Source organism: Miniopterus natalensis, chromosome 2, assembly GCF_054644295.1.
Source record: "Miniopterus natalensis isolate mMinNat1 chromosome 2, mMinNat1.hap1, whole genome shotgun sequence".
NCBI classification, from domain to species: Eukaryota; Metazoa; Chordata; class Mammalia; order Chiroptera; family Miniopteridae; genus Miniopterus; species Miniopterus natalensis.
The window spans coordinates 18,650,396-18,674,423 of NC_142082.1; the positions used below are offsets into that span (position 1 = coordinate 18,650,396).

The 24,028-nt window shown below is 41.3% G+C and overlaps 1 protein-coding gene across 8 annotated transcripts in view; it reads left to right on the top strand.

The window, feature by feature from the left end:
* Nucleotides 1-24,028, top strand: part of UNC5D (unc-5 netrin receptor D) — a 466,349-nt gene that overhangs the window by 415,302 nt on the left and 27,019 nt on the right. For all 8 annotated transcript variants that reach the window (XM_087814164.1, XM_087814166.1, XM_087814165.1 and 5 more), the window contains 3 exons: nucleotides 8,682-8,850; nucleotides 10,474-10,701; nucleotides 18,014-18,163. In XM_087814164.1, coding sequence (XP_087670290.1) covers nucleotides 8,682-8,850; nucleotides 10,474-10,701; nucleotides 18,014-18,163 — 547 coding nt within the window. The remainder of the gene's footprint in view (nucleotides 1-8,681; nucleotides 8,851-10,473; nucleotides 10,702-18,013; nucleotides 18,164-24,028) is intronic.

The following is a 24,028-nucleotide window of genomic DNA, read 5'->3' on the forward strand; positions in this document are numbered from 1 at the left end:
TGCATTGGAAGGCCCTGTGAGCTCACAATATGAAGTGATTGGCATGGTCCAGAGGTGCCTTTAATTAAAGACTCCATTGACAAGATAACGACGGTGTGTGAATGTTGTTAATGGATCTGAATGGAAGGTGCACCTTAATTCAGTAAGAGGAGAGTCACCGGTTCATGAGTGTAATTGCACATTGTAAATGAACAGCACATACTGTAATTATTTTTATTTGTATGTGCCATCTCTTTTATTGTTCATGCTGGAAGGAGAAATAACCTGTCCTATTAAGATATTTAATACATATCATCCTTTTCACTTCACTTACTTATAGCTCAATAAAACTGCTAGGAGAAGACCCCAGCCCACACTGGGGCTGCCCTCGGTGCTCTCTAACGCAGTCCCCACAGCCCTTTCAAAACCTGGGTGATCAACCTCTTAATTCCCTTGGTAATAATCTTTAAGACAAACCATAATAACTCCCCAGGATTCCATAAAGTTACATGCAGATGTGGAGCTTCACCCTGGAAATTCCGATGGCGGTGCCGGCAGCTGAAACAGTGATGATAACACAAAGGTCAACCAACACCTCAGTCTGGTTGTGTGGCCTCTGGGAGAAAACACTGGATCAGGAGGCAGCAGCAGGGTGTCTCTAGATTCTAACTCTAAAGTGAACAAGCCATGAGAAGCCAGGTGGTAGTGAGAAGAGTGCCACCTGCCTTCCCCACCCAAAAAAGCTGTCCACATCCTAATCCCTGGAACCTGTGAATTTGTTACAGTACAGGGCAAAGGGACTTTGCTGATGTGATTAAGGTTAAGCACCTTGAGAAGAGATCATTCCAGATTATGCAGGTGGGCCCATGTAAGGGTCCTTATAAGAGGAAGGCAAGAGTAGCAAAGTCAGAAACAGAGATCTGAAGATGCTATACTGCTGGCTCCCAGAAGAAGGGGACCGGAGCCAAGGCATGCAGGGGGCCTCTAGAAGCTGGAAGAGGCAAAGAAAGGGATTCTTCTCTGGAGCCCTTTATATTAGGTTAGTGAGAGTACTAGCCTATACAGAACTGTAAGATAATGAATTTGTGTTAAGTCAGTAAGTCTGTGGTACGGGAGTAATAGGAAACTAATGCAAGACTCTGTTCTGAGCACTCCATATACCTCAAGGCCCTGCTTTCCTTCGCTTTCCTTCACTTTCTCATGCATCTATGAATACAACCTTGACAACTCTCATACCAACATTTTACCTTAAAAATTCCAGGTTTGGAAACTATGTCCCAGGGAACATCTGTTCTTTCCACTGCCTAACGCCCCCCACCCAACTCAGGGTCACCAACACTGACAGGACAGGGGATTCTAGTCCCAGCTCTGTCACAGTGAGGTGTGACTTTGGCCCTGTCACTCCACCCATGCCATGCCCTTCAGTTACCTCAGCTAAACAACTCTGTTGGGCCTGATCACTCCCAGTTCCTTTCCCCAACAAAAATGAACTGACTCTATGAAATGGGACTCAGGTTTCCTCTAGAGATGGCTGTTTTCCCCATTCAAAATGTAAATGAATGAACAGCCTAGTAGATATAAAAACTGCTGTGGCAGCGTGCCACATAGATCACTCTCCCTTCCCCCTCGCTGTTTTTGCTTTAAAGTACATTCAGAGAGCCATCGTTCCACTCGCAGTAAACAAGCTAACCGCAAGCCTGACACTGCATGAGAGATGAGGCTTAACTGCATCTCGGAGCTGGTGATTTACAGTTGATTTGTGATTCCGTTAGTAAATTAATTGGTAAACACCCTACGAATGTGTGTGTAAACCAAAGCCATTTAGCATATGCAAACAGTTTAATCTCTCAGTGTGGCGTTGCTCAAATTTCAGCAAATCCAGATCCTCACTCCAGTGTGTATGTAATTCCTTTCCCGCCCCAGTTCCCTTCCTGTGATCCTATTTCAGAGAGTACCTGGTGGGTGACCCAGATCTCTAAACCCTTTAATAGTAGAGCCCTATGCTTCTGACCTCAGTGGGTGCTCTTGTTGCTTGTAATCCACTGTTCTAGCGGCTCCTTTCCCGGCCCCAGCTAATGGAATGGAATGGCTTGATGAACTTCAACATTATTTCCAGTTACTGCTAATCAACCCACCAACCTGAGATCCTTGCTTATTAATACACATGCTAATTAAAGGGATGCAGGACCAATCCGTGTGCAGCTAATTTTTCAGTCGCAGTAGCGTCATCCAAGGCCTTGATATTGAGCATTTAAACTTAACCAGCATCCAAATTCCATTTTGGAAGATACCCTTTCTGGACTTGACAGACCACCAAGCTCACACTGCCTAAGGTGTTGCTTTGGATATTTTCTCAAGAACTACACAACTTTTCTCAAATGTTAGTGCCAGGGCTGCCTTGTAGGTATGGAATACACATAAAAAAAGAGCAGGTTTCTGAGTCCTAGTGGGAAATTATCAGAATCTTCATTGGTGGTGCCTAGAAATATAATTTTAAACCAGCTGCTCAAGGAACTCTGAACCACATTGCAGTTTGAGATCCACTTAAAGACTAAAAGGGGAATCTTATTTTGATAAAGGAAGATTTTGCTCAAATTTAGTCTTTTTTTCTCTGTTCTGTTCCTGATCCCCTATGCTTCCTTTCCAGGAGTCTGTTTGCCTAAGTTACACGTAGCAGTTAGAGAATTAAAGCCCACAGGAGACCTCGTCACTATACTGGAATTGACTGACAGCGAAGATGCCTTTAATGGGCCCATCTCTCCAGGAGATTCTGTGAGGTCATTTTCCTGGGGCTGACCTGAGAAACAGAGAGAGAGAGATAGGTTTCTGACTCAAGGAAAAACAATAGAAATAATAAACCCCAAACTTTGATTTTTAACATTTTCAATGTTAGCACCTTAGGTCAAAATCTGAGGGTTTAAATGAAAAGAGAATAATGTTAGTTAAAACTATGTATCTTTTTGGGTAGAAAACTGTAGGATACTGGAGCTACCTTGCTTTCTGAGCTTTAATTTTAAGACTAAGTACAGCTTCCATCTATCTGCCTTTTATGTCTGTTCCATTAAAATATGATTTAATTATGTATCGACCCAGGGTCTGGCATAGTAAAACTATCATTACTCTCCTGCCTGCATCCCTGAGTGATACTCTGGGTGAAGGTGATCAAACCTACATCAATCTATAATATAGACCATAAGGAGGAAAGGAGGGAACCATAATTACCAAGCGCAGCATGGCAGAAAACAACAACAATGAAAATCTCATCTCAAAATATGGAGCTGGTTGTTTGCTTGAAGAGAGTGACACGTTACAAGTCTAGAATCTGGTAAAAAACTATTGAAAGCAAAAGCGAAATGTGCACAGATACACCTCCAGACCTGCCATGGTTAGCGGGTGGTGCATTGTAGCTAACCTTCACCAGCATGACCTTCTGGTGGCACTGGTGTGGGGGCAGGTGCTGAAGAATGTTTGTTACTACCGTGGCGAGGTTGGGACCATCACCTCATCACAACCCAATGTAGCACCCCTGTCACCCTCCACTACACATTTTATATAGTAGTCAGTGACCTTGCTGATCTTATTGTAAGAATCCTGGAAAAATTTTCCCTGGCTTCTATTTTCATTCATTTATTCACTAAAAAAAAAAACTGTTATTTTTTTTTTAATTTTGACACAATTTCAACCTTAAAAGTTGCAATAGTATAAAGAATTTCCACATCTAGATTCACACACATCAACACTTTACTACATTTGTTTCATTCTCCATATGTGTGTGTGTACACAAATAAAACACAGGCATGCACACATATTTTTAACCATTGTGAACAAGCATCCCTTTGTCCCTAAATCCTTTGGTGTGTATATCCTAAAAACAAATTATCTTACCTAACCACAACACAATTATCAAAATGAAGAAATTAACATTGGCATAATGCTATCATCTACTCCACAGACTTGATTCATATTTCACCTGTTATCTGAGTAATGTCCTCTACAGCAAAGGAAAATCTAAATCCATTCACTACATTCTACTGAAATGTATCTTTAGCCTCTAATTGGGAACAGTTCCTAAGACTGTCTCTATTTCACGGGCATTGTTTTTAAGAGGGTAGATCACTTATTTTGCAGAATATCCTTCCATTTGGGCTTGTCTGATGTTCCCTTACAATTAGATTCAGGCTATGTATTATAGGCAGGAATGTTACAGAAGTGACGCCAAGTTATTTTCACTGTGTCATATCAGGAGGTATATTCTACAGACTCATCCCATTACTGGTGATGTTAAATTAGATTAGTTGGGTTAGGTGATGCCTGCTAAGAGTCCCCACTATAAAGTAGTATTTTACCCTTTGTAATTAGTTTCAAAGATACTTTGGAACCCTGTAAATAGTTTCTTATTATTTTCCAAACTTTCACCAAATAGATTAGCATTCATAATTCTCAACTAAGCCAAATGTCAATATGCTTGGTTGCCAAATGATGACTTTCTACATGTATTAGCTGGCTTTCTATTGTATGGAAGACTTTTCCCTTCTCATTCATTCATTCATAGCCACATAGGTAATGGGTTCTTAGGTTATTCTCTAGTACCATGGTTTACTTTAATGCTCAAAATTTTCCAGATTTGATCAGTAGGAACCACCTCATGCTCCTCTGTTCTTTTCAACAAATATATCTTAGTGCTTACAACTAACATAGATTTGGCACTGGGGATACAACAATGAACAACAAAAAATCATTCTAGAGCTTACATTCTAGTTTGTGGAAGGCCAGAAAAAGAGTAAGTAAACAAATTGGTAGAGTGCATTAAAGGACAATAAGTCATGGAGAAAAGAGAAGGCCAGCATTGGGTGTAGGGAATATTGTAACTGCATTGTTCAGGCTCGGTCAGGAAATGCCTCATTAGTAGGCACCATTTGCTCCCATACCTGAAGGGCATTGGGGAGCCAACCGTGTGGATCTGGAGGCAAACTCTTCCAGGCAGCACTAAGCTTTGTGGAGCAGCTGGACCAGCTGTAGTTCCTCGAGGCGGGAACAAATTGACATTTTAGTGGGATTCCTCTGGTTGCTGAGTTGAGCTCAGAGTAGGAAGTCAGGATGAAAAGTATTTATGAGGTGCCTTAAATTCCCATAGTGCACATCTCTAAGGCATTGAAAATTTTGTCAAAGCATGTGCTGATATAATGACAGTTTTATTGAATAGATTAGCCACCTCAAAGAAGCAGAGTTCAGATAGAAGTAAAACTTGTAAAAAGGCAGGAGGGGTGGGAGTTAGGGGTTGGGAAGCAGAACTTTCGCTTAACTAACACATACTTGGTGCTTTTTAAGCTTCTTTTAACTCTCAGAGCAATCAGAGTGGGTGTTATTTTGCATGTGAGGAAAGTGAGGCACAGAAAGGCCCGGGCTTTCCTTTCTGCCACCCCGTCTGGTGGTCATGACAGAGAAGAGGTGAGACGAGGGATGAGGTCTCGGATGATGCCACGAAGAGCACAGTGAGGACCCAAGAATGTTCTTCGGACCCACTGCTTATGTTCTCTGCAGCTACGCTTCCACTCTGGGTTTCCCTTTCTGGTAACTAAGCAAGGTCAGCAACACGGATCTTCCTGTCTCTCCAGATTCCCAGGCAGGATGCTCCCGCGCACCGTCTCCCGCCCTGTGCCTCCTGCATCAAAGCTGCAGGGCTATCATTTTCCCAGAATCCTCAGCTCCACTGTGTGAGCAGAAATTTTAATTCACAACCACATTTCCATACAGTTGCTCAGCAAGCCACCTGGATACACAGACCTGACTCTTAAATTATTGATCTTCTCCTATCCAGAAGCTTTCATAAGCATGCACAGCATATATACATATATATATATCTATATGGAGAGAGAGACAGACAGAGACAGACACACACACTCACACAGAGACAGAGATAGAACACAATGGAAAAAAATAACTAGCAAAAGTCCATGCAGCCAGACTTTTCCATCTACACTATGGTACATGATGCCCTGAAGTGGTTCATATTATGGTCCTGAAATTGCTATTATTATTTCACAGTTATTATTAGCTCACAGCAATTTTAGAAAACTGTCACCTTTTTTTCTAGCAGGAACATGGCTACTTTCTTCTCATGTACCATATAATATGGGAAAACTTAAATGCCATCCATGCTTTCCTATAAACCTTCATTTATGCCCAGGCCCAATTAAATCATCTCTCCCAGCCCTCTGTCCTCAAAGGCCCTCAGTCTGTATCCATGACTACACTCAGACTGTGCTTTCCCCCATCTTTCCTTGGATGTCACAAGAGCCAGCAATTGGACCAGAAACCTCCTACTGGTAACAGAAGAGGAAAGTACATCTGGTCACAGAGAGCAGGAAACGGGGAGTGGGAATTTTGCTGCCATTACTTTGACTGACTTCTCTGTGACCTTGTGCTGTTAACACCTGCCTCCCCAGGTGTGCGAGGAGCTTTAATTAATATTTGTAAATCTCCTTGATTGCCACAGATAAAAAGTAGCAGAAAATGGCCGATTTTTATTAATCGTGGGGTGGGGAGTGGAGAGATTTAAGTTTTGTTCCTTCACCAGAGAGAAACCTGCACCCAGACACTGTTTCACAGTGGGATGATTTGCTGTAAATCTTGATTTACTTCCCCTGCACGTATGGAAATGCCTGCTGCCTGCTGAACGCAAAGCTCGGGTTCCACGCAGCGCCTGAGCCTGGATGTGCACCGCCTGCGACCCCTAATGCGGTTTAAGTTATTACCGAAAGGAGCCTGGCTAGTCACGAGTGTGAGGGTTCATCTAATTAGCTGCTTTCAGTTCACTTGGCATTAAATAATTCCCCCAATTCCCATATGTTTGAACAATATGTTCAACAAGGGGGATGATTCTCTGAAAGCAATTAAATGGTTCTCGTAGGAGAGCTTGTCATCGGTCACTCAGAAGCATCTCTGCTGCCCCCGTCGGTGCTGAACGCGGGCTGCAATTAGGGGGAAGGCTCTTGACCCTCCCCAGTGGCCTGGCAGGCGCCCACGCGGGCTGCCCCTCCGTGCCGGGGAGAGCTCACGTCGGCCTTTTATCTATTTTTTCAGACCTCAAGTATATTGTTCTAGGCTGTTCACAGAGCATTTGTTATTGCTAATACACCACTTTCCATACCCACCCCATCGCCTGCCTGCCCTCCTTCAAGGGAAACACAGACGTGTTTTCAGTGACCCTGTAAACACTGCTTGTATAGAAAGAATTGTCAGCTTTTGACACGGTAGTCTATGTGGAAGACGGAATTTTTTTGTCATCTCCAGTGCTTCTTGGGGAGGGAGGGAGACGGTGGGATACATTCAGGTCTGTTAGATACAGTAGATAAAAGATGTTTTGCTCAGTTATATGCCCTGGCTTTTACTGCAGCAGCAAATTAGAGATAATGAACTGGAGCCTGACCATTACTATCTGGAACGAGAGCAAGCGATGGCAACATAGCAAGTCAGAAATTAATAACATGCTAGATGCACTCATAGAAAAACTGTTTATACAAGACCACGTAAAAGGTGGTAGCTTTTAGTGCTAACTTTCCTCTCTGTCTTGCTCAAGAGGTTGCCGTTTTGACCAGGGGTGACATATTTAAATGTCCTTTCTAGGTCAGGTAAGGGAAAGCCTAGATATCACCAATCCCAGCTCTCGTGTAGCTTGTCATCTTAGAGTCCTAAATTACTTTATTGGCTACCTTCTGTATCACTATATCTCTTACAAGTGACAATCTATCAAAAAAAATAAAATAGTTGTTCAAAAACCCATAGCAGTTGGGGGAAAAAATGAGAAGACTTCTGGGGTCTCCTCATTGACTACTGTCCTATAAAGTTTCACACCTCACTATTTGGGGGCAGAGATTAAAAACAAAGGACAGGAAGTGAAAAAGGGAGGCATTCACTGAGGTGGTATTATCTCCCTTTAATTAAACTTCTCTTTCTTTTATCTGTTTCACAACTCTGCATTCCCATCGTAAATAATTCACAGTACAGAAAAATCTGAACACCAGCTTTGGGTAGACTGATTTTAAATTTAGATCTAAAATAGAAAAGAGATGAACGATTATATATATTTGTGTATTTGATTATACACATTTATAATGAGCTGTTCACTGTGCTATCGCTATATAACGTATGTGTGTGTGCATTGGCAGAAAATAAATGTTTTCAAAACCAGTAGAGACATGCTCAATTCGGGTGTGTTTGAAGTGTTGTTTTGTTTCATAATAATTTGTTTTAACGCTTACTAGCATTAAAAATATTAGTAGAATGTGTTAGAAGAAAGGAATCTGACAGTAAGATTACCAGATTAGTCATTTCTATAATGTTCTTGGCGTGGGTCATTGATAATGTTAACAAGAATAAGAATTCTGTAGCTGCTGTGCGACACACCGGCCACGTCTTTGCTTTCTTCTGTTCTGCCCTTTACTTCTGAAGAAGCATTTGTGATTTTGTTTGTCAGAACCTAGGTTGGAAATCTAGGCTGCAGCTCAGTCTGCGTGCTCCAGCAGCTCGGGATGAATGGCTGTGGTCCAGCCCAGGCCTCTGCCTGGGTGGTGCTGCCCAGGAGGAATGCGGGGAAGGGCTGTGCTCTGCCTGAAGGGAACCCCAGTCTGTAACTAAATTCTCACTCAAGTGAGCCCCCCTCCTTCACATGCTTCTCTCTTTATCCCTCCCCAACTGTAAAGCCTCCAGTCCGATGGATCTGAGGTGCTCCTGAGTCCTGAAGTCACCTGTGGTCCCCCAGACATGATCGTCACCACTCCCTTTGCATTGACCATACCACACTGTGCAGACGTCAGCTCTGAGCACTGGAATATCCATTTAAAGAAGAGGACCCAGCAGGGCACGTGGGAGGTGAGACCTGATTCTTCCTTTTTTGAAAACCAGGATTTGGGTTCCACCTACGGGATAGATTTCACCTTGAGCTCTCTTAACACCAGGAGTCAGCTGTGAGATTTGTGGGCATTTTCCTGTTTTTCAGAGGCTTGGTGATGTGTGTTTTATAACAAACACCCTGAAGGTATTGGCTAGTGGTTTTCCAGTGTAATGGAAAAAAGAGATGAGAGGATCCCAGCTTTTTTCTTTGGTTTTAGAATACAGTTTCAATTACCCACACAGACATACATCCTTATGTACCCCTCTGTGGTACGTAAAACTTTGTCACTAGATCTGTTTTTGTCAATATAAGGATTATATGGGATTATATAAGTAGAGATTATATAAAATCACTGTATCTGTTTTATCATCATAAGCATTATAACAAACCTAAGTTTAAGTGATCAGGAATGCAGAAGGTGCTAAATATATTCTGGTGAATTAATGAATGCATTAAAAATTATTCTGAGTGTCCGTTTCCCTGTGTTTATGAACACACATAAAAGACTTACAGTACAAAGAGAGAACAAAAGAGACAAGGAAAGAAAGTGAGGAAACATGAGGCAGGGTAACAGCAAGGGAGACAGTCACAGCCAAGAAAAATTGCAGTGAATTACTGTTTTAAGTGAAACCTCTGATTTATCTGTCTGATAGGGATTCTTTTTATGTCCCTCTGAAGTCAGTTTGCATGAAAGCAGATGAATTATCTTGTTGCAACACAATGACCTGTTCCTGCTAGCCCTGGGGTCGGACCTCCCAGGAGGTGCTTCCAGCAAACTGAGCAAAAGGAAAATCTTGTTTCCCTATGAGAAGGAAAATGCCAGCTGCTGCAGTGGGTTATGTTCCCTCTGCCCAGCTATGCCTGCAAACTAGTCTATATTCTTTGTTGAGAATGTATTCTGCTATTTATTCAGTCCTCAAAAACCACAGGCAAATTCCCTGCGACATGAAGTTCCATGGGTGTCCTGCCTGGGCCAGGTTTTGGTCTCTTTTGCATTATGTTTTGCTTTGCCTGGATTTTCACCTCTTTAGTTTCTGTTCTCAGCACTGCCGCACAATCGTTTATATCCAGATGGTGTTAGGTTTATGCTCTACCAAACCAGCCACACATGCCCAAGTTCTTATCAGGGAGAGTGAAATATTCTTAGTACATCTTATCCAGACCATTTATTTAATGGTTCCTTGTGAATGCTTTTGTTGAAATGAGAGAGAATAAAATATATGAAAAAATATATGGTACTTCAAGGATTTTGAAATATATTTTCAGAAACAGACCTTCTTAAAAACATAAATGTTTGCTTCTTGATGTTAATGTGTAAGATATTTTTTTTAATTCAGTGTTGAACAAATTAACCAAAAATAGAACTTTGAAACTGATTTTTGTTACAACCTATTGAGTAGAATTCCGACACTGACCATAACCATTTCTCGAGTTTCTGATAGAAGCAGTTATTTTGATAGAAGAACATTTAACATCAAGAAAATCAGGGCGATGAAAATATTATGAAAATGTTTGTTTGCTTATGTCCTTGGGAAGTAAACTGTTAAATCGAATCACATTATATCCAAACTGAGAGAACTTCACGTACCTTTTCCCAATAGGAAGTGATGTCAGTGGAGGATGAGTCCACATCCTGTTACTGCCTCTTGGACCCCTTTGCATGTCATGTGCTCCTAGACAGCTTTGGGACCTATGCCCTCACCGGAGAACCAATCACAGACTGTGCCGTGAAGCAGCTCAAGGTGGCAGTTTTCGGCTGCATGTCCTGTAACTCCCTGGATTACAACCTGAGAGTCTACTGTGTGGACAATACCCCTTGGGCATTTCAGGTCAGCTCTGCCTCTCTAATTCTTTTGGTGTGATGAAAGCATGGGGTTTCCTAAAGATCAGTGTCTCTAGAGAAGTCTATTGCTGAAGGTCTGGAAAATTTACCCCCCAGCACTGGCTTGATGGGAGTACCTATCATGAAGCATGAGCTGTGTTTACTGTACATCCAATAAGGCGCTCAGGTACCTGGCAGTCGCAAAAAGAAAGGGCTAACTTAATGCATTGTGTGCTAAATTGTAAAACCGACCAGACTAGACGTGTAGTCGGAATGCAGAACAGAGACCCAATTCAACGGAGCAACTGGAGAAGAGTTTTTGAGAACTCTGTGAACCTTCATGGATGGGTGAGATTTAGGAGCAAAAGAGAAAGGATGCCATGTGCAGAAAGGACAGTGGAATGAGCTGCAGACCCAGGAGTTATTTGATGTGCAGAGGGCAATGAGAAAACTGCTGGCTTCGACCGAAGGCTGGAGTCAGAGAACAATTATAAACCATACCTATCATGGTTTATTAATTATTAGGGCTACTAGGGCAGAGATGGTTCAAGGTTCCCTTCCATTTTTGGTACTTCTAATCATGTACGAATTACTTCAGCTACTCACAAAGAGCGTGAGTTTATTAATAGCAGCAAGGATACTGCAGAAGTGCCCGTGTAAGCTTTGCCCACATATAACTAACATAGATCTCCTGACACACCTCATCCCAGATCCCTGCTAGCCCAGCCATGGGTCATTAGGCCCATTACAGAGCGTTTCCTCAGAAACTAGCTCTTAACACACTGAGTCAGAGAACTCATGTTTACCAGGAGAAGGGATACAAAGACCTGAATACTGAACATAAGCCAGTAAAGATGACACAGAGCCAGCCTGCATTTCCAAACCTTCCCTGACTACCTCTTAGGTAGCACAGGTCATTTTGAAGGGCACACTTCGCATTTAGCTGCCCATAAAAGGGCTGTTCACAGGGGTGCTGTTTTGTAATATAAAGAACTTCATCATAATTACACCTCATCGGATGATTGGCATTCTATGCACTTCATCTGCTTTAGCCACCCCTACTAAGAGGATTTCTCCAGGATAAAATACATGAGACATTCAGTAATCAAGAAAGAAGAATGTATTGAGAGCGTTACTATCACTTAGCGATTATAAAATGCACCGCAATTCAAGTTGGCTGTGTAGTAACCCAGCCAGATTCTAAGGCTGAGCAAACTCAAGTGGAGCGTGGAGGCCATGGAGCTGTTCCAGTCTCCCGGCTCCTGTGCGCAGCCCACTGCCGCCTGCTGCGCTTATGAGGGTCTGTTCCTCACAGCCGCCTTGGATGTCAGCCTTCGTAACCAGTTTGGAATTTTCTTTGAATAATGGTCTCACTGCTGTTGTGTATACCAGTGAGTTAAACATTTGCCTAAAGAGTTTATTCTAGTAGACTTTCCAGATAATCTGTTTTTATTCCTGTTGATTGCTACCAGATTCTCCAGCAGCTCAGCTGTTCGTAGATGAATGTAGATGAGGCCCCGAACACAGCTTTTTCAACCACCACCCCCCCCCCCCCGTGGGTGACATATCCTTCTTAGTCAGTGCTCAGGAAAATGGCATTCTCCCTCTAAACTGAATCCCAATACCTTGATTTCATCATTTGGAGATGTTTCTTAAAACTCTATCATTTTGCTTTAGAGAAATGTTTTTCAGTGGAAATACCTTTGACCCCATTTTTCATAATCTGTTCACCTTCAGTTATTCTTTCCCTCTCCTGTTATGTCGAATAAAGCTGATGGTAAAGTTGGGTTCGGTTGTACGTGTAATTGACAGGATGTATGTGACAGCTGTCATGAGCAGCAAAGGACATGCCTCCCCCTTGGGGTCCTGAGAGAGCATCGGCCTTGGTTGAATAACTTTGCTGACTCTCAGAAAGATTAAAACATAACTTGTAGCTCTTCTGATCACAACTGTTTTACTCCCTGGTCTTAGTCTAAATGGTTTTGCCTCTAAAAGGATCTTGCTTTCTGGATTTTTACCTTGCCGAGTGAATGTGTTCAGGTTCCTTTACAGAGGTTCATTTAAGCCACCTTAATATCCCAAATCACCTATGTCTTATTTTTCATGACTTCACATGTGGTATTTAATTAGAGGGGAGTATTATATAGCTATTAACCCATTAAAACAGTTCCCCTTTCAGAAAGCCTTAGCATCAGTTCACTTTTTGAACCTCTGAAAGACTTCACATGTTTGTAATATGAGCTCCCCCAGCTTGGATGGTGTGAGCTGAAAATATTGTATAAGGTGGTGGCTGATAGGACTCTGACTTCTTCACCAAAATTAATGTGTAGTTTTCTTATGAAGCATTTCTACAGAAATTGCCTACCCAGGAATTTGCCTCAGTTATCACTATAACAAAAATGATTGTTGTGAGTTGGAAATAGATACAAGTGTGAATGCACAGTTGCTGTATTTATCATGGTGCATTTTCTTATGTCTCAAAGAAATGATTAAAAATACGTGTCCAACTAGAGTTGTGCTCTTAACCAAGAAAGAAACCTGGTCAACGGGCATGGTTGCATCCTTCATTTCATTCAGATTTCACTGGGAAATCATATCCCATAAAACCCTTTCCAGACCCAACCTGCCAGCCCTCTTAGAACTAGATGAGGGGCTGGCAATATAATGGTCCCACCCAAAAAATATTCCTTTAGAGGATTTTAGTAACCAAACAGAAACATGCTCCATTTTCAACCACACCCGGCCCCCCTTCCCTATGCCTCCTGCCGGCAGGGCTATAATTCTTTCTTCTTCTTTGATCTAGGGATATTTTATCTGAATCATAGTAGTTTCTTTGCATGAAAAAAACAAATACTTCAAACACCTTGGCAAAACGTAATTAAATTAGTTTCAGATTATTTTTTTTGAAGATCTGTTCTGATAAATAAGTCAAAAAACATTTCTATGAAAATTACATTAGCTCAGGTATGTTCAAAAATAAAAATGCCATCTGCCTGAAGGTGAGAAAAGGGTGAGAAGGACCAGGTGACTTCCTGTCCTTACCGCTACTGTTTCTGTGAAAATTAGGGCTGCCGTTTTATGTCTCTGCGTTTGGCATCACCTCCTTTGATGGAGTCAAAGCAAAGGCTGAGGAATGGTGCTCTGTTTTTCAAAGCAGGAACATTTTAAGAACTAGGTTTTTGTTACTGTGTTTTCTCTCTCTCTCACACACACACACACAGCTCAAAAAAACCTTGATGTAGAGAAAGCAAGGAATTAAGCACTTGCCCCTATCTTAGAAAGGAAAAAAAACCAACACAACACTATTTTTTTCTCTGCTCTTCCCAGCACTCCCATTCAGTACCTCTTGGTACTCATTACTTACCTGGCATTAATGTGGATTTAGAATCTAATTTCAAAGGATTTCCTCCAGATGTAGTTCTCGTAGTTATCAATAATGCAACCTTGGGAAATATTGTTCATGTAAAGCATTTAAAGGAAAACACCACAGCAACATCATTGTGTGTGTGTGTGTGCGCGCTTAAGTTCAAACAGTTTTGTCTCATAAATATGTAAATTCGGCCTGCCTGTTTTCCTATCCCTGAAGCACACCTGAATTTTGTTGCCTGTCTCATTAAATCAACATAAAGAGCTCAGTGAGGCAGGGAACACAAGTTTCTTGGCCACAACTCCTGGAACCGGATGACTAGCAACCCCCAATGTGAAATGAAGTAGAGAGACTAGAAAAACCACCCACCAGCGCCTTTAGGGACATTTTATCTACAAGAAACCTGCCAGACCCTATTTTCTAGTTTAATTAATACAGATATCAATTTAACAATAGATTTAACAGAAGGCCTCTGCTATATAGGAAGCATTTAGAAAAAACACATGAGTATCTGGCCCCTGTGATGCGTCCCTGTGAGTGACTCAGAACCAGCTCAGCAGAGATGTTTGTATCACTGATTCCCCAACCCCAGCCAGGCTTCAGAAACAGCTGAGAAGCATTTAACAATTCAGATGTCCAGGCCTGGCCCCTGAGAAGAATACAATAAGTTAGAAGCATAACTGGGAATTCTGTGTTAAGTACAATTTATTCTATTGGAATGGTGTTTTAAAGCTCGTCTCGAGAGGTTATTTCTTTAATTCTGAAACCAATTGTGCCTTTATGAATATATATATATATATATATATATATATATATATATATATACAAAGGTTAGTTCATTATTGGGCTTCTTCATTTTAATAATAAATTGTTTTGTTACAGAATAACTGTAATTGCTTAATATTTTGTGCAAGGTTACGAGACGCTGTTAATTGTATACAGCTGGTTCAATACATGGTAAGCTTAAAAAGCAAAAATAAATCATAGTTGTATTTAAATTTGGAGCCCTACAGCAGAACATTTTAAAAGGTACCATTTTCCTTGTGATAATTATAAGTAGATATCCATTTTTAATATTCTTAATATTCTCCACTTCGCATTTCAAGGACTACTTAGTATACATAACCTAGGGCAAATACACTGACTTATATCATGTTTACATAGATCTTTATATATATCTTGTGCCAATGAAAAATTATATAGAGGACAGAGTTAATAGTCTGATCACATTATTTCTTTCTTTAAAAAAAATCAAGAGTCAAGTATAGCTTAGGGAAATGCAGGGAAATCTAGTAAAGAAAATACTAGACAATGAATGAGTTACCCTATTCTAGTCTTAGTGTGGTCACTAACCATATGGCTTCAGGCAAATAACTTTCTAAGGGGTGGAGGGCTGCATGTTTTCACCTATAAATAAGGTACTCAGTGACTGAAGACTTGATGAAGTCCCCTTCTGGTGTGAGGATTCTACGTAGTTTCTAAATATTGAAGTAGCCTAGCTCTCCACTAAGTAATGCATGACCTCAAAAAAACCTTTTATCTCCTGACCTTCTTTTACTTCTCTGTACATTCAAGCAAGTTAAATTTAAAGAAAAGGGGTACACTGTAGAAAGCCTAGTCAAATATACTTTGCAGAGTCAACATCGTTGTAATTCTGTGGCTTAAATATGGTTTTAATAAGCACATTTCTCATTTGTACTCATTTCTAAACTTGCACTAGAATTGCAAGTAGAAGCTAGTATATTATCCTGCTAATTATTTTGCTTGGCTATGAATCAACTCAAGCAAGGACCTGAAGCTAAGGAATTTGACTAAAACCACGCAGAATTGGGATTAGAATCCTGTGCTTCCATTTCGGCTTACAGGCTCAGAACTCTTGAGAAGTATATGTAGCCCCCCCAGAAGATTCTTACACACCTTAAATCCTGAGCAACGTTACTGTAAGCTAAAATGCAAGCAAGAATTCATGATCTGGCCCCTGCCCTCCGCTGTCATCATCTCCAGCCACACTTTCCACCCTAACCTTCTATTCCAGCTCAGCCTGCCTCCGTGCCCTTGCGAATGCCCTGCACAGTGTCTGGACGGCACTCTCCCTCCTTTTCCTGTGGCTGGGCCCGATGTTCCTTTAAGATTCAGCTCAAATGTTACTCCATCTATTAAGTTCCTGCCTCCCTTCCTGGCCTCTCCCCCCATCTGGGTTAGGCACCCTTAGTCTTGCCTTAACTGGCAGCACACATAGATCGCACCCCTCTTGTCCTGTGGGATAGCCACACACCTGCCACTCTGAGACTCTCACTAGACCGGGAACTCCTTGGTGGCAGAGGGAGTTTCGTCTCTGTAGACCTGAAGTCCAGCTCAAGCATGGCTCCAGCGGACACTCATTAATCTCAAAAGAAGGAACCAGTGAGCAGCATCTACGAAAGACCTAAATCAGCATGGGGAATAAATTTCCTTTTCTCTCCATCCTACACTTTCCACTTTTTCAGGCCCCCACCAGACGCTGGCTACCATGGTTATTCTATTCAGTCCTTAGACTCACCACATTAGGAATCACTTAGCACAGCACTGTTAGGTACAGTAATTACTAACCATGCGTGGGAATTTAAATTTAAATTAATTAAAATGAAAAATTCATTTCCTCATTCATTCTGGCCACTTTTCAAGTGCTTAATGCCACTGTGGCTAGTGAAGACCACATGAGACCATTCAGATAGAGAAATTTCCATCATCACAGAGTTTAACACTCACCTAAGGACCCCCAGAAACATCCGTTAGCAAGACCTAAGAGCCGGAGAAAATGACATTGGCATTGAAACATATAGTCCTAACAAAAGATACTTAGCAAGCTATTTGTATGTACGTGAAGGATTAAAGCTGGGCAGCTGCTGCTTAGTGAGAAATGTTTTCATTAATGTTATTTTATACGTGAATAAGAGATAGATTAAGATAACCTTTGAAGCTGCTTTTACTCACTGCTAATTGAAATTTATATTTATAATTAAATTTTATTTATACTGTATTTATAAACCTATTTGTCTGACTTCTTACAATCATTTTTAGAATCTGGGAAGATTATAGGACATAATTAAAGGATTTCAGCTTTCTTATTTATCTTGTTCTGCAAGAAAATTATAACTAAATTAATGATGATTTTAAAAAATAGGTTTAGGGAGGTCTTTTATCTCTAATAACACTCAGCCCACAGTACTTTAAGATTTTGCAGAAGACACATCTATTGTCCTATCATCTCCCCAATGTTTCTGAACACAGATTTGGAACCTATTAAGTGATATACTCAATAGGAAGCATGTGCATTGTGTTTGCATGAAATCTATTTATAATGGTTTCTCGGTGAAAGGTGCAGGAGTGTTTATCTTAGGAATTTGATTTTTTTTTTCTGAGCTAACACTGACTTGATAACTTATTTTTTTTTCTTGGCCTTTGGCATAAATTTTATGAACATTAGTACAAATAAATATGACACATGTACTCCCTAACATCTATTTTGAGCCAAAGAATAACCTTGGATAATGCCTATGTTAGTGATGAAGGAGTGAACCTGAGAGGAGGGGGCTGTTTCTACCTTTATGTAGACTATGATGATGTGTGAGGTTAGGTACAAAAACTTCCCAATTATGGTCATATCAAAATGAAATTCATAACATTGTGGAAATTCAACAGCATTAAAATTCGGTTGGTGCAATGCAGGTGTTTTAACGAAAGGCATAGTGTGTTTAAAAGCCTAAGGAACATAATAATAAAGAACAATTGTTTCTTTCTGCCCAAATCCTATTACTTAGCAGCTTTCAGTCCTTAGTCTTGCCCTCTCAAGGGTGTGGAGGGTTTTCTGTTTCTGGGAGATACCTGGTAGCAAGCACACACCTAAGGAAAGAACACCCGGAGAGAACTGGGTGCTTCATTGCTGTGCCTCTTCTCTTCCCCTGTCCTGCAGGAAGTGGTTTCGGATGAAAGGCATCAAGGTGGACAGCTACTGGAAGAACCAAAGTTGCTGCATTTCAAAGGGAATACCTTTAGTCTTCAGATCTCTGTCCTCGACATCCCCCCATTTCTCTGGAGAATTAAACCATTCACTGCATGCCAGGTACTGGCCAAATGGCTTTCTACCAGAAATAGCTTGGCTTTAACCAGCAAGCGTGTCACAACCCTGGTGAGGGTACTCTTGACTTTCCTCCCCCTTTAAAAGTATGGATTTAATCTCAGAACTGTCAGAGAAATGTAACAGTTTGGGTTACACACAGGGAATTAAACATATTGTCATAAATTCGCAGGTTTCTAACAGGTGGGGAAAAAGGAGCTTACACCTCAGGTAGTGTGACAGTTCTCCTCTCTCCTGTTCAAATCGTTGCTTGATATAGGTGGAAAGTGGTAATTTAACAACTTAGAGCTAGGTTTGTTTATTGGTTCATTTTTATTAACATCAGTTCATTATGAGATATTGTTTTGATCATGTTCAACAATTAAAGAACTGGGTGTCAGCGAGAAACCTTTTAAGTGTGATTTTGCGTTGTAGAGAGCTATAGCTTGGCCAGGTGGGAACAGGAGGTTTATGTCCTGAGTATATGAATTGCTTGCTGCCAAATGAATTGGGCAAGATGTGAAGAAGAAATTATAAATTGAGAGGCAAAGAAAGGATACTGCCTCTTATAATCCTTCCATAAATATATACAGGTACGTATATATATTATTGTTCACATAACTGTATCAGAGAATTTTTTTAAAAATTGCAAAATGGCTTAGAGTCTCCTTGGATAACTTTTAGGGAAGGGGAGTAATCACTTAGCATAAAAAGATCTCTTGTGACTGCCACTGAGTTCTACAGAAATTCGCAGTAAGTTTAGTCATCATAAGCAGCCAGCTACCACAGTTTCTTAAGCCAGGGCGCCTGTGCTTCAAGTGACAGGACATTTCCTTAACTCTGCAAAAGCTTCTGATGGACTCATATTGACCTGGAATCACAGGAAGCTTTCCAACTTCTTCATTCTGCTCATCAACATAACCTGCAGAGCCCGTTTTTTTTTTTAACCTTTCACCCTTGCAGCCTGCATTTAAAAAAATAAACAAACAAAAAACTTGCACAAGGTAGACCAGCTTATCAGAATGGGAACAAGCCAAATCACAAAGAGAAAAACCTTGAGTGTATCGTAACAGTTAGAAAAAAAGTTGAACTGCCAACCCTTTCAACTACTAAAATTCAGAATTTTCAAATTGGATAGGGCCATACATTCTTGTTTACATTGCAGACTTCATCACCTTGGGAATTGCCCCTCTATGTACAGTTTTAGTGCATTCAAAGGAACAATGACATCTCTCACAGCCCTGAACAATTTATTTCGGCACATTCAGCATATTTGCTTATGGAGAGAGGTTTTCTATGAATGAATATATTGTTTAGGATGCCCTAGAAATATGCTTCTGTTTCCCAGAAAGCAGTATTCAAAGTTTCTAGTCCAAATTGAACGTCAGGGTATTATTTAAAAATGCACTAACAGTCATGTAAATTCCTCTGTATTAATCTTTATAGTTTTAAGGATGTCACTTCACTGGATCTAATGCAAGTGGCTCAGTCCAAAGTAACTATTAAGTTTAATGCTTGGAGATAAAAAGTCAGGCAAAAGAACCATAACCTTTCAGCAGCACTTAAACAATAATTCCAACGCTAGGGATTTCAAAGAGAACCCTGGGCAGAAAAGGCTTGGGGGGTTAAGTGCCTGCCAACCTCAGAGGAAGAAACAGGGCCAGGCAAAGCCAAAGGGTTTTGGCTTACAGGAAACCCAACAAGCTTTGCTGCTGGAATGGGCTGAATTGCATGGAGGTTGTGAACATGTATAAATATTTGCCTTCTGTAATTGAGCATAATTCTAAAGAGTCTTGGAAGGTTGAGAAACAATTTAATTTTCTCTGCACCAAGAGGCTTGCCACTGAGTTTCCAGTTCCACTTCATTTTTCTTACCCACAAATGGCTTTCTGTTTCGTTCCTCCTATGTCTCCACCACCCCTACCACCAATTTTCTTGCCCCTGTCACCATTGAAATTCCCCAGCTTGTGTGAATACATACTGTTCTTGTCTTAATGGCCCTGCTGTGTTTGCTCCCAGGCCTCAAACGGAAGTTCTTTGGGGAGAGTTTGTGTTCAGCCTGCTTGAACCTCGTGTGGAACATGACGTGCACTGACCTACTAGGCATGGAGAATAGAGAATGGCTTTGCATTAGGACTTAGTGGGCAGGACCTAACAGAGCTGTTATGGGACAGAAAATCTCACAACTATTCCTAGCATCATTCATGGGTCTCCCCAGCAGCTGGTGAATCTCCCTGTCATTGTCATCCTTCTAGCTAGTACATGGAAGACCTCTGATGTCCTTACCTTCTTACCCTTCTCTCCCTTTCTCTAATTTCCAATCAGGAACCTGGAAGTCAACATATTCTAGTTGGCACCCAAGGCAGACTTGCCTAAGGAACATTCTTGTTTTCTTCAGGGAAGGGTGGAATGTCTCAGGAAGGTACATGCCTGGGAGGTACCTAGTACATAGAATATTTGCTCTATCAGGTACCAACCAACCACACAAGAAATATTTTTCCAATGTCCCAAGTTCAAGGTTGGGTCCAGAGCTATGGGATAAGATACTATGTAAAGGAAGACCAACTAGATTTTAAATCCTGTTGGTTGAGGTTCTCATGGGTAACCCTTTATGGGATGCTATGCTACAGCCCTGTTTCTTATGAAGCCAGGTATGATGTGTGACAGGAAAGGGAAGGTTCTATGAGTTCTCAGATCTGGTTGCAATAGCACCCATCCACATTGATTCAAAGCAGAAATGAGGCCCATAATGCTAGTCCTCCCCAAATCAACAATTAATTCCCTCTTTTCATCCCCTTTTTTAAAGACTCTACCACAATGAGGCTTCTGCTCTTGTCCCCTCCACAGATGTAGAAACCGTCCTCTAGGAGGCAAATAGCTCCGCTTTCAATAGGTGAGCAGGACCTAAGTGCCACTTAAAATCATAGCTTCATCTGTTCTTCACTGACTGTGGAGTGGAGAAGCTGCAATAAACAATATACAATAAAATATTAGTTTATTTTTTAAATCCTACAAAACACCAAGTCAGGCTGTCACCTCCCCAGGATAAAAGCAGCTGTCTTTTCAGCATGCTATATGTCTTGGAGAGCCCAGTGTCTCTCTCCTGCTAGGATATGATTTACATTCTCTCCATCTGTTTGCAACCTAGTTATAATGGGAATCAAAATAAAAGCATTTCCGGAATTCTTTAAACACTCATAACTTTGCTATTCCCATATTACTTTCCCCATAATCCCTTTCAGAACAGTGAGCATCTTGGTGTTTTTTTGTTGTTTTGTTTTTTGAATAAAAGAAAGCAAAGATGATTGCCCTAAAAACACACTAATCACAGTGCTTCTAATTCTATTTCTTTTTAAATGTTTTGTTGAGCACTATTAGCAGCTGCTGTTCAAGTCAACAAAACATATTCTTTGGATACTGTCTTAAAATCAGATTTTTTGAATGCTTTGATTGTGGACAGTGGAATGGAAAAAGGGATTTGTGGGTAGGTGCCGATTCTCATGTCTTTCTGTAAGGAAAGATTATATCTGAAGTGGGCATTACTCTCCTACCTTTCTTCCAGTATCTTCATGAGAGAGAAAAAGAAATTTGGCAGGGATACCAGAGAAGACATTCTTAAATAAATGGTCGGTGTCATTTTGGAGGGGTGAGAGGGAGGGTTAGGTCGCTTTGCCAAAGATTCACGTGCACTACAAAAAACAGGTTTGTTTAAGAGCTGGACCTTGAATTCAGCTCTGTCTGGCCCTGCGATCCAAAAGCTTATGTTACACTGTAATGGCTTAAATTTCAGTTTTAGAAAGCAAAAACTTCCTTAGTTAGTTTAGTTAAGCAAAACCACCTTAAACAAAGCTACCTATTAATCACAGGGCCCTATGTTATAGTTTCTTTCATTGAAGGGGATGGTGTTGAGTAACTCTATAAACATTTACTGGTTTGAAGAAGAGTGTTCATTTGAGAGTTATTAAGAATAGGGCAATAGATGAGGGAAACACTTGAGGGCCAGGTAGGGGATTATGTTTACCGTGGCAGACATCGAGGGGCAATTCTGGTTCCCCCACTCCCAGCAAAGAAATCTTGTAATGAGAGGAGATCTGGTCACATCAGTGCCCCCCACTCATGATTAGAGGAAGAAGAGAGACCACAGTGCTATTTCTGAGGCATACCACTCAATTGCTTTCTTTTGCCCACTTTAATGAAGCGCCAACCCCTCATTAGCTCTGTATGGTGGGGACTGAAGGCAGGAAGGCCGGTTACTACAGTTAGCTATAATAAGGTGAGAGAAGAGGGTCATTAATTGAAATAAGAAAATTGTAAAAGAATGCCAGTGAGGGTGAAGTGGTGATCATCATCAGTTGTCAGACAAAGTAAAGGTCAAATAAAATGATTTGTAGTGATTAGGCATATAATGCCAGAGACAGATGATAATGAAATAAATATCAGAGGGATGGCAGTTGGGCATATATGAGCAGTTGGGACCTTGAAGAGCTCAGTAGGCAGAGAGGGAAGCATTGTGGGCGACTGAAATATGAAATAGGTGTTACTGTGCTTTACGAAACAGATGAAAGCTCAGGAAGAGAAGCACAAAACGAGTCGGATTCGACAAGAAGAATAAATGGCAGGACTTGCAAACATATTATTTTTATCTGAGGTAGGATTTTATGCAGATGCAAAGTCGTTTTTGTTTTAGGGGTAATTACTTCCCCTAAAGGTAGCTGGGAGGTGCACCAATCAGAAGTGCCCTCTGCTGCTATGGCTACCAAGGTGAGATCATAAGTAAAGCCTCTGTATAGAGAGAAAGCAGGAAAGAGGTACCATTAAATGGACATGTGCTGGCCTGCTGATGGAATAAGCAAGCTGTGGCCCAGCCAAGAGCTCCCTCAGTGACCATTAGCTTAGTGCTTCCCCCAGCGTTTCCCCTAGAAGAGGAGTCTTCATGTGGAACCCACTAGTGGCACCTTTCAGTGTTGTCCAGCTTATATCAGTTTCTAAGAGAACTTCTTCAAATCCATTGGAGTTTATTTAGAGAATCATTTTGGTCAAAAAAACAGCAACCACTCCAGCTATTTCCAACAAGGAGAAATTTAATCAACGGGGTCATGAGCTTACAGAACCTTTAGAAACCCTGGTAGAACTAGGGTCAGAGAAAGCCACTAATGGTATTAGGAAACCAGCAAATTCAGGTATTTCAGGAAATAGCACTGAAGCAGAGGATTCTTGGGGGAATGTCCAGAAGCCCCTGCTGACATCACGTGCTGACAGCTGAAGCCTTTGGGCCTTTGCTGATGTTAGAGGGGCAGTGAGGGCTTCAGATCCTCCTCGAGAGTCCAAGTCTAGCACAGGTGCCTCTCATTGGCAGAATGGAGATGGGCACTCATTGCTGGCTGGGGAGTCTGCGAAATGTAGTTCTCAGGCTTCCAGCCCCTGCCGTGTAGCAGAGAACTGAGAATCGCAAAGGCAGTGGTGTATTCTAATGGCCCACATGTTGCGCAAGATTGTAGTCAATGAAACACCACACAGTGTCACACATAGACCTCCTCTGAGTTCTTGTTTCTACTTCTTGAGACAAAGGTCCACTGCCTTTCCCTTGATTCAAGATTAAGAGCAAACAAACCAAAACCACAAAGCCCTCTACTTCTTTGGGATGTGGGGTTAATGCTTGTTTTTCTCTCATACTCCCTAAAGCTGACTCTCCTGTCTTCATGTGTGCAACAATCTAAAGTCCATCCCTTCTTGCTGGTCCCCCCAGCAAGTATCCAAAATCAGGATCTGTGAGACTGCTATAGTGAAAATTAGGAAACAGACAAGTGTGTGTGGTAGAGCTCGGGAATAACTAGGTAACACATAATTCCTCCAAGTGAGTGGACTAAATTT